The 14,661-nt window shown below is 53.2% G+C and overlaps 1 protein-coding gene across 1 annotated transcript in view; it reads right to left on the bottom strand.

The window, feature by feature from the left end:
- Positions 1–14,661, bottom strand: part of cubn (cubilin (intrinsic factor-cobalamin receptor)) — a 604,171-nt gene that overhangs the window by 106,617 nt on the left and 482,893 nt on the right. Inside the window, exon 50 of the mRNA XM_072510233.1 lies at positions 140–328. Within this exon, the coding sequence (XP_072366334.1) occupies positions 140–328 (189 nt within the window). The remainder of the gene's footprint in view (positions 1–139; positions 329–14,661) is intronic.

Below are 14,661 nucleotides of genomic sequence, written 5' to 3'. Positions count from 1 at the left end.
CCCCCGCTGCTATTGTCACATAACATGTGGAGATGAACAAATTATAATTTTAGTAAAGGGAGTGCAGTTCCGACACAGCACAGCAATACAAAAAGCAATATTACCCAATTACAACTGTAAATTCTGATGAACTACTCACATGCTAAATGGTAGTTGACCATGAATCCTGTTTTTGTTTTCTTCTTGTCTGTTTTGAAGGCCAGTAGCACTGGGCCATAGCTACTGATTGGTCTTGGGTTTGCAGAACCACAAAGGGTAGCAACAAGATTTCCACTTGCCCTAGTCCCACTGTATATCTTCAAACTGTCATGCGAACAGGGTGAATATCCTGTAAGGATTTGTGAGATAAAAATGTGGCATTAACTGAAGGTTGATTTAGAACTTTTCCAAACTTTTGCTTGGAATATATATGAATTATTTATAGTCGATGAAGCAGCTTGACACCGTATATGATCATTCCACTTGATTGGCAGCCCTTCCAACACTTTAAACATGCAAATCCTCCACAATTGGCTATGGCATATACAATACACAGGATGTACTGCATGGCTTGACAGAACTTCCTCATCTTAGAATCTCAACCACCTCGAAGGACAAGGTCAGCAGGTGTATGGGGACGCCATCACCTCCCCATTTCCCTCCAACTTCTGACTTCAACATATATCACTGTTCGCATCTACGCTGGATCAAAATCCTGAAACTCCTTACTTGACAGAATAATGGGAGTACCTATATACCACATGGCTGTGTTGGTTCAAGAAGACCCACCGTTACTTGCTAAAGGACAACTAGGCATGTGCATTAAGTGCTGACCCTGCTTTTGCCCACACATTGAGAATTAATTTTAAAAATATGAACATGAATCTATTGGAACTTAATAATAACAATAATATCAGCAATCGATGAGAAAAGAAAATATCTTAATTGGAATACAGTATATTTGTACATCCAGTCTCATTTTCATCAGAATTCTTCCTGGATAACCCAAACTACTCTGCAGGCCGCAGCTACTACCTGGCTTAGTGAAGCTAAATCAGCTAAACAGAATGAAAGATCTAAGGTTACATTTGTTGTGTGAGATGCTGATGTACAAATACTTTGCCAAGCAGGTCTGACTCCAGAATACTGCCACCATGAGAGGCAGAAGTGAGACCAGGAGAACTTAGATCCGGTTCTGAAGAAGGTTCAATGACCTCATACATTCTGGCAAGGTAAGTGTAACTTCCACCCCCTCTACACAGGTCTCAGGGCTTGTATCCTCCAGTAGATACAGACCTGAGAAACTTCAGGGCACATGCTGCTCCTGAGCGTGTGTTCCCAGGAATTTAATGACCCTTAGTATGGCTTACAGCCTCTGGCACTTCTGGAGGAGTGCATTGCAGAATACCATCCAACTTGTCCAAGCAACAGAACCCCATATTCAGAAGACTGATAGACTGCTCAGTGATTCTCCTGCTAAGCAGATAGCTGTGCTTGTATCGCCTCTATACCTCTGTCTGGGACTCCTGTAGAAAGGTGAGCAACCTGGGATATTCTGTGTCCCCCTCAGGTCCACCCACAGAGTTTGGAGCAAAGATCTAAGGCAGCCTGGACTGTCAGAGTATGAAAAGGTCAGAGCAGCTCAGCTGTGAGGGTAGTGAATGTACACTTGGAGGTGGTTGCATTTGAATTTGACTGGCCACATGGGTGCAATTGATAATGTACGGCACCTGGGAAATCCAGGGATGGGGGCAAAACTCACTGGCCTTTGTGCCTTTGAAGATGTATATCTTGTAGATGGAGTGTACTGTCCAGCTCTGACAAAGAGAGCATCAGTGACCAGCAAGATGCAGTGGTGTGCTGCCATTTGTGAGATGCCACTGAGGTCTGCAGCAGACTCTTGGAAAGGGAAAGAGGCAGCAACGTTCAAGCCCACAGTGACTTTTCCCGGAACTGGCAGGACATGGCAGCCAGTGCTGTGAAGTGAGAGATCTTTGGCAATGACGTCCTTGGTCTATCTACTTGGAGAGATTCAGTCTCTTGCAGCACTGAGACTCGGTCACCTCTAGGTAGCCCCATCTTTGGTAATAGAGCCTGTCATGGAGGTTTGGTCTCCGTGTCCTTTCTGCCCTTTGCTCTTCTCCCCTGCCCTCCTGCTTTTTGGGATTCTGCCCTTTCTGCAGAGGCTGTTGACCCTCATCACCACTGGGCCCAAACCCTGACAGTTATGCCCCCATTACCAGCTGCAGCTTTCCTGCTGAGAAGGGGAGACTCCCATTTTGATGAGAAAACTTGTCTTCTGCTCTTCGACCTCGCGATACCAGGGGTTATGATCCTATTCAATGTGTGAGCATTGTGTGCCCACTCACCCTCCCAGCTGTACAGCACCTTACTACAGACTGAGTACTACTCTGCTCTATCTGGCCCTATTATGGGGTCAGAGTGATTCCTTGAGGCAGTCATGACTGGTTCTCCACTCTTTACCTACCTCCTTTCAGCTGACCTACAATAGAAGGCACTTGTGACCCTTCATAATTCCATCCTCAAACGTTAACAAAGTCTTAAAGAGTTTATAAACTGCCTTTATTGGCTGTAATATGGAGAAGACAAAGCTCCTTGTCCCACCCTCTCCCTGTACGGCACCAGGAATGGTGCCCTGAAACTGAAATGCTGGTTGGCTCAACCGCCACCTCTATATCTGCCCTCAGGGGGTCCTGAAAATTCAGCCCCAAGTGTGGGCCATATTTTCACACATTCGAAACACATCCGCTTACATAAAGTTAAAATCAGGTCGACAAGAGCTGTGCAGAGAATTAGTGTGGTTTGAACAAGATTCAAGTGAAGTTTCTATTTTCACAATTCTAAACATCTAGCAATAAACCCTAGTACTTTGCTTTTTACTGGCTTCGTTATCCTGTGTCACTACTTTTAGTGATTTGTATCCCCAGACCCCTTTGCTCCTCTCATTCAGGACGTTATGGACAGGAGCGGAGTTAATTTAAACAGCACTATTTTCTCCTCACGCCATTCACCCATAAACACAATGATGCTTTGATTTGTTTCCTTTGTTATAAATGGTGGCGTTTTTCTCAACCCTTCAGTTTTTGTCCAATCTAATTTTCTATTAATAGCCCAAGAAGATGAAAATTGTCCCAATCTCAGAGAACGATAGGCTGCTCTCCACTTTGATGGAGATGGAGCTGACTGGTGGTGATTTAACCTGAAGATCACCATGCCTCAGGCGTGAGACAAGGTTGAGAAGGCGGGGCCTTCATGGATAACCTCAGCAAGTACGGGAGTTGACCTCACGCTATTGGCGTCGCTCAGCACCACACACCAGCCGTCCAGCCAACTGAGCTAACTAACCTCCTAAACTTGAGATAGGATGAACTCAAAGGGTTAGTTCTGTCGAGAGACAAACAGAGTTAATAGCCACAAACTAGCAACTGTGTTTGGACATTTGAGGGTGTTTGCCCTTCCGCTTGGGGATCTTGATGTCTGTGGGGGGTGGGGGCTCCCTGGGTCCATGGGGAGTCTCGATGTCCCTGGTGGGTGGGTGGGGGGGGATGTTTCCCTTCTGCATAGGGAGGTCTCAATGTCAATGAAACGAGGGAGGTATGTGCTTTTTATTTCAATTGGAGGTCAGGCGCCCTTCTCATTGCTGGCTCCCTTAGCCCTGCCCCTTTAGCTGAACGTATAAATCTTGCTTCCCCTCTGAAATTGCACAGAGCGCTATTCATAGAATTATAGAATCTCTACAGTGCAGAAGGAGGCCACTCAGTCCTTCGAGTCTGAAAAACTACTCCACTTGGACCACTCTGCCATCCTATCAGTGCCACAGCACTTAACCTGCACATCTTTGGACTGTGGGAGGAAACCGGAGCGCCCGGGCGAAACCTACACTGACACGAGGAGATCATGCAAACTTCACACAGATTGTCACTTAGGGCAGGAATCGAATCCAGGTCCCTGGCGCAGTGAGACAGCAGTGCTAAACACTGTACCACCATGGTGTTCAATATGGCGCAAAACGATGGCTGTGCAGCCTGCGAACCTCACACTGGTTTTCTTGCCTGAGCCAACACTCTGTGCATTTTTGGGAAGATTCTAGCCAACATTTTGAGTCTGTATGATTCTTCTTCAGAGTTGAAGAGTTGGAGGAGGGGTAGAGATGTGATGGGTTATATAGTTGGAGAGGGGGGTGGAGAAATGGAACAGAATAGAAGGCCAGGATTGATGGGAGCTAACGAGATGATGACAAAAATATCATTGACACAAGAAAAAGGGAGTGTTAATGGTAGTATTAAAGACGAAAGAAGATGCGGATTGTGGCACAAAGGAACGTGTTAATAGGAGAACAAAGGTCACTGCTCAGTGAGAGCAAAACTAAAGAACAAGTGACAGATGGCACGGTGGGAGGGTAGGCGGCGTGTTTGGTTGTACTGGGATAAATAAAAAGGGGTCAAGGTGGAGGAGAAAGTTTACAGTCTAAAGTAGTTGAACTCAATGTTGAGTCCAGAAGGCTGTAACGTGCTTAATTGGGAGATGAGGGGCGAGATTCTCCGACCCCCCGCCGGGTCGGAGAGGGGGAATCGCGCCGCGCCAGTTGGCGGGCCCCCCTCCCCGTGATTCTCCGGCCCGAATGGGCCGAAGTCCCGCTGCTAGGATGCCTGTCCCGCCGGCGTGGATTAAACCACCTCTCTTACCGGCGGGACAAGGCGGCGCGGGCGGGCTCCGGGGTCCTGGGGGGGCGTGGGGCGGTCTGGCCCCGGGGGGTGCCCCCACGGTGGCCTGGCCCGCGATCGGGGCCCACCGATCCGCGGGCGGGCCTATGCCGTGGGGGCACTCTTTTCCTTCCGCCTTCGCCACGGTCTCCACCATGGCGGAGGCGGAAGAGACTCCCTCCACTGTGCATGCGCGGGGTGCCGTGAGCGGCCGCTAACGCTCCCGCGCATGCGCCGCCTGGCAATGTCGTTTCCGTGCCAGCTGGACGGGCACTTTCGCCAGCTGGCGGGGCGGAAATCAGTCCGGCGCGGGCCTAGCCCCTCAACGTTAGGGCTCGGCCCCCCAAGATGCGGAGGATCTGGGTGCTCTTTCCAAGAGCCGGTACAGACTCGATGGGCCGAATGGCCTCCTTCTGCACTGTAAATTCTATGAGGATTCCGCACCTTTGGGGCGGCGCGATGCCCGACTGATTTGCGCCGTTTTTGGTTCCGGTCGGCGGACATCGCGCCGATACCGGAGAATTTCACCCGAGGTATTGTTCTTCCAGTTGGCATCGAGATTCACTGGAGTATTCAGCAGGCCAAGAACAGACATATGAGCATGAGAACAAGGTAGTGAGTTGAAATGGCAAACGACAGGAAGGTTGGGGTCCTGATTGTGGACTGAGTGAAGGTGTTCCACAAAGCACTCACCCAGTCTACGTTTTGACTCCCCAATGTAGAGGAGACAGGCACAAAATTCAGGCCAGAAACAGCCATTTTTAAAGACCATTTTTAAAGGTCTTTCTCCAGTCTTTTCAATTTTAGAAATAGCCATGAAGAAATCAAAATATATTTTATAAATAATATACAGATTTTTGCTCTTAGTCCCCTCACTAACCCTGTGGTTGCTGAGCAAAATTTTTTAATTCACTTATGTGGTCTTATAGGGGAAAAACTGGAATTAAAGAAGTCTGCATTAATTCTCTCATTCACACTGGCACATCAGACACACAGCCAGCAGGGGCAATGGCAGTTTGAGGTTTTAATCTGAATTAGTGCCCCATAAAGGACATTGTAATGCCTTGAATGTGGAATGATTAGGTGATCTCGGAAGTTTCAAGTCTGTCTTATGGGAGGTCTCAGTGATGCGACCATCAATTCACACGAGACAGAGAGTTGAAGTGAACAGTGGCTTTAATCGACTAGAACAACGCCTGCCTGCAACTGCTCTGCAATGAGAGCTGCCTACAGGGCAGCTGCTCTTTATACCTCCCCTCAAGGGAGAGGAGCCATGGGCGGAGCCCACAAGGGCACCAACAGTGTAGTACAGTGTAGTACAGTACGGTCCATAGGTGGAGCCCACATGGGCAACAGCATGGTACAATGTAGTACAGTGGTGAATGGTTACTATAATACGTTCACCACATTTACCCCCTGTTAAAAAATTGAAGTCCGGCGGGGGTGAAGGACTTACAGGTTCAGTCTATCCGGCGCCCTGATTGTGCGCTGCAATCGCCGGAGCTCTGGTTTCGCAGTGGGCACGGGTGTCGAACTCGTCGGTGCGGGCATGGGTGGTCAACTCGTCGATGCGGGCACAGGTGTGGACTCCAGGAGTGTGTCTTCAGGAGCTTCATTCCTGTAGGTCGGCGAAGGGAGGAGGGGGTATAGGAGGGGGTGGGGAGGCCATGTAGGGGCGGGGGCGCTGTTCAGTGTAGGTTGGGGTGGGGGTAGGTTGGGGTGATGGTAGGGGATCCTACCAGGGGATCCTGCAGGTGCCAGGTCCCGGAGGGAGACCGTATCCTGTCGGCCGTCGGCGTGCTCTACGTATGCGTACTGGGGGTTGGTGTGAAGGAGCTGGACCCTCTCAACCAGGGGGTCGGACTAATGACTCCTTACATGTTTGCGGAGTAGGATGGGCACCGGTGTCATCAGCCAGAACGGAAGCGAGACTCCGGAGGTGGATTTCCTAGGGAAAACAAACAGGCAGTCATGAGGGGTCTCGCTCGTGGCTGTGCAAAGGAGTGGCCTAATGGAGTGGAGCGCGTCGGGGAGGACCTCCTGCCAGTGGGAAATTGGGAGATTCCTTAACCGTAGGACCAGGAGGATGGCCTTCCATACTGTCGCGTTCTCCCTCTCCACCTGTCCGTTTCCCCGAGGGTTGTAACTGGTAGTCCTGCTCGAGGCGATGCCCTTACCGAGCAGGTACTGACGCAGTTCGGCGCTCATAAACGAGGAGTCCCGGTCACTGTGGATGTAAGTGGGGAAACCGAACAAGGTGAAGATACTATGTAGGTCCTTAATGACGGTGGCCGCAGCCATGTTGGGGCAAGGGATTGCAAAGGGGAAGCGGGAGAACTCGTCAACGATGTTGAGAAAATACGTGTTGCGGTTGGCAGAGGGGAGGGACACTTTGAAGTCGATACTGAGGCGCTCAAAGGGCCAGGATGCCTTCACCAGGTGGGCCTTATCCAGTCGATAGAAGTGCAGCTTACACTCCACGCAGAGTTGGCAGTCCCTGGTCATGGCCCTGACTTCCTCGGTGGAGTCGGACAGGTTGCGGGCCTTGATGTAGTGGAGAAGCCGGGTGATCCCCGAGTGACAGAGGTCATTGTGGATGGCCTGGAGTCGGTCATCCTGCGCGCTGGCGCATGTGCCGTGGGACAGGGCATCTGGGGGCTCGTTGAGCTTCCCAGGACGATAGACTATATCGTAATTATAGATGGAGAGTTCAATCCTCGACCTCAAGATCTTATCGTTCTTGATCTTGCCCCGCTGTGTATTGTCGAACATGAAGGCTACCGACCGTTGGTCGGTGATGAGGGTAAACCTCCTACCAGCGAGGTAGTGCCTCCAGTGCCGTACAGCTTCCACGATGGCTTGAACTTCTTTTTCGACTGAGGAGTGTCGAATTTCGGAGGCGTTGAGGGTACGGGAGAAAAATGCTACTGGCCTGCCCGCCTGGTTAAGGGGAGCGGCGAGGGCGACCTCTGATGCGTCGCTCTCCACCTGGAAGGGGACGGACTCATCCACCGCGCGCATCGTGGCCTTGGCAATATCTGCCTTGATGCGGCTGAAGGCCTGGTGGGCCTCAGCCGCAAGTGGGAAGATGGTAGCTTTGATCAGTGAGCGGGCTTTGTCCGCATCATTGGGGACCCACTGGCGTAATAGGAAAAGTGGGGAAGGGGGAGTTGCAGGAGGGGGCGGATAAGGTCAGGGTCGGGCCCGAGAACTCCGTTTTCCACGACAGAGCCGAGGATGGCCAGTCGGGTTGTGCGGAAAACACATTTCTCCTTGTTGTAAGTGAGGTTGAGGGCTTGGGCGGTTTGGAGAAACTTCTGGAGGTTGGTGTCGCAGTCCTGCTGGTTGTGGCCGCAGATGGTGACGTTGTCCAGATATGGAAATGTGGCCCGCAGCCCGTACTGGTCCACCATTCGGTCCATCATTCTTTGAAAGACCGAGACCCCGTTGGTGACGCCGAAGGGGACCCGGAGGAAGTGGAAGAGGCGGCTGTCTGCCTCAAAGGCCGTGTAGTGGCGGTCCTCCGGGCGGATTGGGAGCTGGTGGTATGCGGACTTCAGATCCACTGTGGAGAACACCCGGTAGTGCGCAATCTGATTAACCATGTCTGCAATCCGGGGGAGGGGGTACGCATCGAGGTGAGTGTACCAGTTTATGGTTTGGCTGTAGTCTACAACCATACGGTTCTTTTCCCCGATCCTGACCACCACCACCTGAGCTCTCCAGGGGCTATTACTGGCCTTGATGATTCCTTCCCGCAAGAGTCGTTGGACCTCGGACCTGGTAAAAGTCCTGTCCTGGATACTGTACCGCCTGCTCCTGGTGGCGGCGGGTTTACAGTCGGCGGTGAGATTTGCGAAGAGCGGGGGAGGGTCGACCTTCAGGATCGCGAGGCTACATACGGTGAGAGGGGGTAGGGGCCTGCCGAACTTCAGGGTCAGGCTCCGGAGGTTGCACTGGAAGTCCAGTCCCAACAGAAGAGGAGCGCAGAGATCGGGGAGTACATATAGCTGAAAGTTTGCGTATTCGACGCCTTGATTCGCGAGGTTCGCGACAGTGTACCCCTGGATCTGCACTGAGTGCGATCCAGAAGCGAGGGAGATTGTTTGAAGTGCGGGGGAGATTTGGAGCGAACAGCACCTTATTGTGTCTGGGTGAACAAAGCTCTCTGTGCTCCCGGAGTAAAACAGGCAAGGTGTTTCGTGTCCATTGACCCGGACAGTCATCATGGAGTTCCGGAGGTGCTTTGGGCGTGACTGGTCGAGGGTGACCGCACCGAGTTACGGGTAGCCGGTGTGGTCAGAGGTGGTGGTGGTCCCTATATGGCGGCCCCCGTCGGTCGCACGTGTTGGGCAGTGAGGACGATGGCATCTAAGATGGCGGCCCCCATGTATCGCACATGGCGGGCCGCGTGGGAGATGGAGGCCAAGGTGGCAGCCCCCGTGAGTCGCACGTGTTGTGTAGAGTTGAAGATGGCTGCCCCCACGGACAGCACGAGGCAGATGACGCGTCCGAAGGGGGCGGAGCCGGCAGGCACGCAGCCATGCTGCGGGGTCTGCGGGCCTGTGAGTCTGAGAGTCGGGCCTGTGGTTTGGAGGTCTTGGACCTGGCCAGGTAAACTTTGGCATAGTGTCCTTTCTTGCCGCAGTCGCTACAGTTCGCGATTCGAGCCAGGCAGCGCTGCCTGGGGTGCTGGTGCTGGCTGCAGAAATAGCAGGGTAGCCCCCCGGGTTGGGCGGGCAGCCACGCGTCACAGGCCTGGGGTAATCTCTGGTCGGGAGTCCACGAGGGGGTTAAGTGATCGGAAGGGAAAACGTTGAAGCTTTGAAACGCTACTTCTAGGGAGGTGGCTAGTTTTACCGTCTCTTCTAGGTCAAGGGCGCCCTTCTCGAGCAGGTGCTGTCTGACGTAGTTGGACCGGACCCCAGCCACGTAGGCGTCCCGGACGGTGAGTTCCAAGTATTGGGAGGTCGTGACGGCCTGGTAGTTGCAGCTTCACACGAGGACTTTGAGGTCGCGTAGGTACTCCTCCAGTAATTCCCCGGGGCGTTGGCGGCAAGTGGTGAGGAGATGCCGCGCGTACACTTCGTTCACCAGCCTCACGTATAGGCGCTTCAGCATCGTGAGGGCGTCTGCATATGTGGTCGCTTCCTCGAGTTGTACGGAGATTCTATGGCTCACCCGGGTGTGGAGGAGACTCAGCTTCTGTTCGTCGGTGACGGAGGGCAAGGAGGAGGTGGCGAGGTAGGCATCGAAACATCGGAGCCAGTGTGAAAAAATCCCTTTGGCCTCCGCCGCCTGTGGGTCGAGTTCCAGTCGGTCAGGTTTGAGGGCTGCTTCCATCGCGATGTTGTAGTTGATTAAATTGATGCGACCATCAATTCACTCGAGACAGAGAGTTGAAGTGAACAGTGGCTTCAATCAACTGCTCTGCAATGAGAGCCGCCTACAGGGAAGCTGTTCTTTATACCTCCCCTCAAGGGGGCGGAGCCAGGGGCGGAGTCCACAAGGGCACCAACATGATACAATCAGTGTAGTACAGTACAATGGTCCATAGGTGGAGCCCACATGGGCAATGATGGTACAATGATGAATGGTTACTATAATACGTTCACCACATTCAGCAGGGGTGGAATTCTGAATTTTCCTCTGTTGGGAATCAGGTATAAGAAAAGCCATTGACTTCAGAACTCTGCCTGTCTAACTCCTGATTCAGTTTCCTTTACAGGGTCGGGGAGCGTTAACATGTGGTTAAGTCAGTGGGTGAGTGATGGTCCAGCTGCTCTGGGCTATCTGTAGGGAAAAGCTGAATATCTCACTCAGTGAATGCCAGATCCTTTGATCATCGGGTTGAACAGCCCTGGCCAGTTTGGCTCCTCCCTGCCCACCTTGGTAACCTGTGGGTTCAGCTGTTCAAACACGGGGGGCTGGATTCTCCGTTTGGGAGACCCCACGTCAGCTTGAAAACGGTGATGTTTTACGCCAGGACAACTGGCGCAAAACAGCCACCGATTTGCTGTTTTGCTGGGGGCTAGCAGGGAGGCAGCGTGGAGCTCCCAGCTCTAGCTGCCGATACGGACATAAGAATTTCCATGTCCGTGGCCACGCATGCGCATGACGATGGCCTGCAGCGGCCGCGCGTGCTTCATGGCGGACTCAGCCCGTGGACCCGGATGGCAAAAGTAGTGCCCCCCTTTGGCTGCTGGCGTGCCCCGGACCGCCCTCAGCCCCGAATAAAGCCCCTCCATGCCCGCGGATCGGCATCCCCCGGCTGTGGCGGCACCGGACTGAGTCCACAGCCGCCATGCTAAGTTCACGACGGGTGAGGCCCGTCCCACGCCGTTGGGAACTCTGCCGGTCGGGGATGGAGCATCGCGGGGCGGACCTCAGGCAATGGCTTGAGGCCGTGGATATGTGGCGCGGCGTACTCCTAGAGTATGCCGCTTTTCAGGGGGGCGGAGAATCCGAAAACCGGCGCCGCCCCCAATTTCGGCATCAAAACAGATTCTCCGCCCCGTCCTCGATTTCGGCGTCGGGGAGCGGAGAATCCAGCCCCGGGTCTGTGGTTAGGCTGGTTGTCAGAACATTGAGGTGTTTTAATGTGTCTTTGGCCTCTGTCAGGGATTTTGATTTCATATCTGGCTCAGGCATTCACACCACTGGGCTGCTCTAGTTACAGTTGCTAGGTGCTTTGGGTTGGCATGACAACAGGGGGGCATTATGCTTCTGATTTTAGGCCAACCTCTCTGGGCTCACCTGATAGGAAGACTGCCTTCTGTAAGGAGCCTCTCCAGCATCCATACTGGGTAGGGGTATATTAATTCTTGAGCCTGGTGGGTAGTTACAGATCATTTTGAATGAGGTGGGCAGCCCTACCAGGTTGTCTCACCATTCTGCACTGAGGTGGGTGGGTATGGGATCCAATCTGTTTGGAATCTCTCAGTTGGGTATAGACGCTATCTCGTTTAGAACACTACTGCCCTCTGGTGGATAGTCAGCTCCTACTGTACCTCCCTGTGGCTTTTCAACTGAGTGAGGCATCACATTTACTCTTTCTGGGCCAATTTTGGAACATCCTTGGTCCCCACTTAAATTTGCAATAAAGCTACCTGCCAAACCAATCATTGACTTCCTAGCCGGGGCCTTTGGCTTGAGAGTGGGCACTCTCCTAACTGGAACACTTCTGCCCTCAAGTGGAGGTGTAGCTTCAGCTCTATTCTTTTGTGGCTTTTCAACTAGGTGTGGCATTTCACTCCCTATCTGCTTGTCTTTGTGTGGACTCCCTTGGACCCTCTTTAAATTTGGAAAGATGGTTTCTGTCAGTCTTCCTTCAGGCTCTTCGACTATGTCAGATCTCTCTCATTATTTCTTTCCCTGCTCTGGGGATTATCTGGTCGATGTCCAATTCGGGGATATTTTGTGGTGCTGTTTCCTATTTTAACGTTACTGGCCTGACTCCAGACTTGCTACATTCAAGCTTGCCCTTATTCAATTTTATGGGTGCTATTTCACCCTTGTGGTTGTAGCGCACAAAGACTCCGTGAGACGAATAGAGTGAAGTCGATGAGGCTTTATTAAGCGTGTCTGTTCCCCCGCAGCTCGATAGTAAACTGGCCTGAGGGGGAAGACTCCGGCTTCTTATACTCCACCTTCAGGGCGGAGCTTGAGGTCAACGGCCAACCAGGACCCGGGATCTGTCAGCCAATGATACTAGGGCTTCCAGTCCCACATGACCCCCAATACATACTACCACATTCACCCCTTGTCAAAAATGAACCCGGCGGGGTGATGCTTCGTATGGTGGTAAGGGTTTACAGGGCTGGTCCTGGGAGGACAAAACATTCACATGGCAATACAGTATTGGACAATTTCGTCCTGTTGCAACTATTTACAGAGGGTATAGGAAGAAAAGCAAAATGTTCTTGTGAACAGTCCATATTTGTTTTACATCGACGCCACGAGTCGGTCGGGCGGTCTGGTCGTCCGTGTCGATCGCCTCGGCCCCGGCGGTGGTGGTGGTGCTTGTACCAGTGTTGTCGCCTCCAGGAGCCGTACGGTTTCAGCTCGGGTTTGATTCTTGGTCGGTGCTGAGGGGAGGGGAACCGATCCTTCTGGGAAGGGGGCGGTCGCGGGGTGCGGCGGTGGCAGGAAGGGGGGGGGTTGGGTTGATGGTGTCGGGGGGGTGTGTGTGTTGCCGGCGGGCAAGGAGACCGTGTCCTGTCGGCCGTCGGGGTACTCCACGTAGGCGTACTGGGGGTTCGCGTGGAGGAGGTGAACCCTTTCGACCAACGGGTCCGCCTTATGTGCCCGCACATGCTTTCGGAGCAGGATGGGTCCTGGGGCCGCCAGCCAGGTCGGCAGCGACGTTCCAGAGGAGGACCTCCTAGGGAAGACAAGGAGACGCTCATGAGGCGTTTGATTAGTGCTCGTACATAATAACGACCAGATGGAATGGAGAGCGTCCGGGAGGACCTCCTGCCACCGTGAAACTGGGAGGTCCCTGGACCGTAGGGCCAGTAGGACGGCCTTCCAGACCGTGCCGTTCTCCCTTTCTACTTGCCCGTTCCCCCGGGGGTTGTAGCTGGTCGTCCTGCTTGAGGCTATGCCCTTGCTGAGCAGGAACTGGCGCAGCTCGTCGCTCATGAAAGAGGACCCCCTGTCGCTGTGGACGTATGCGGGGTAACCGAACAGTGTGAAGATGCTGTTCAGGGCTTTAGTGACTGTGGCCGCGGTCATGTCAGAACAGGGAATGGCAAAAGGGAAGCGGGAGTATTCGTCCACGACATTAAGAAAATATGCGTTGCGGTCGGTGGAGGGGAGAGGCCCTTTGAAATCGAGACTGAGGCGTTCAAAGGGGCGGGAAGCCTTAATCAGGTGCGCTCCATCTGGCCTGAAAAAATGCGGCTTGCATTCCGCGCAGATGTGGCAGTCCCTTGTGACTGTACGGACCTCCTCTAAAGAGTATGGGAGATTGCGGGACTTGATGAAGTGGTAAAACCGAGTGACCCCCGGGTGGCAGAGGTCCTCATGGAGGGTATGGAGGCGGTTAATTTGTGCGTTGGCACATGTGCCGCGGGATAGGGCATCGGACGGCTCGTTCAGCTTTCCGGGACGATACAAAATCTCATAGTTGAAGGTGGAGAGCTCGATCCTCCACCTTAAGATTTTGTCGTTTTTGATTTTGCCCCGCTGTGCACTATCGAACATGAAGGCTACCGACCGTTGGTCCGTGAGGAGAGTGAATCTCCTGCCGGCCAGGTAATGCCTCCAATGTCGCACAGCTTCCACTATGGCTTGGCCTTCCTTTTCTACTGAAGAGTGGCGGATTTCTGAGGCGTGGAGGGTCCGGGAGAAAAAGGCCACGGGTCTGCCCGCTTGGTTAAGGGTGGCCGCTAGAGCCACGTCGGAGGCGTCGCTCTCGACCTGGAAGGGGAGGGACTCGTCGATGGCGCGCATCGTGGCCTTTGCGATATCCGCTTTGATGCGGCTGAAGGCCTGGCAAGCCTCTGTCGACAGAGGGAAGGTCGTGGTCTGTATTAGGGGGCGGGCCTTGTCTGTGTACTGGGGGACCCACTGGGCGTAGTACGAAAAGAACCCCAAGCAGCTTTTCAGGGCTTTTGGGCAGTGCGGGAGGGGAAATTCCATGAGTGCGCGCATACATTCGGGGTCGGGGCCTATTATCCCATTGCGCACTACGTAGCCCAGAATGGCTAGACGGTCGGTGCTAAAAACGCACTTGTCCTCGTTGTACGTGAGGTTCAAGGCTTTGGCGGTCTGGAGGAATTTTTGGAGGTTGGCGTCGTGGTCCTGCTGATCGTGGCCGCAGATGGTTACATTGTCGAGATACGGGAACGTGGCCCGCAACCCATGTTGATCAACCATTCAGTCCATCTCCCGTTGGAAGACCGAGACCCCGTTTGTGACGCCAAAAGGGACCCGTAGGAAATGGTATAATCGC

The sequence above is a fragment of the Scyliorhinus torazame genome, chromosome 6, assembly GCF_047496885.1.
Source record: "Scyliorhinus torazame isolate Kashiwa2021f chromosome 6, sScyTor2.1, whole genome shotgun sequence".
NCBI classification, from domain to species: domain Eukaryota; kingdom Metazoa; phylum Chordata; class Chondrichthyes; order Carcharhiniformes; family Scyliorhinidae; genus Scyliorhinus; species Scyliorhinus torazame.
The sequence above is the reverse complement of the archived record's forward strand: the minus strand, read 5'-3'. Positions and strand labels throughout refer to the sequence as shown.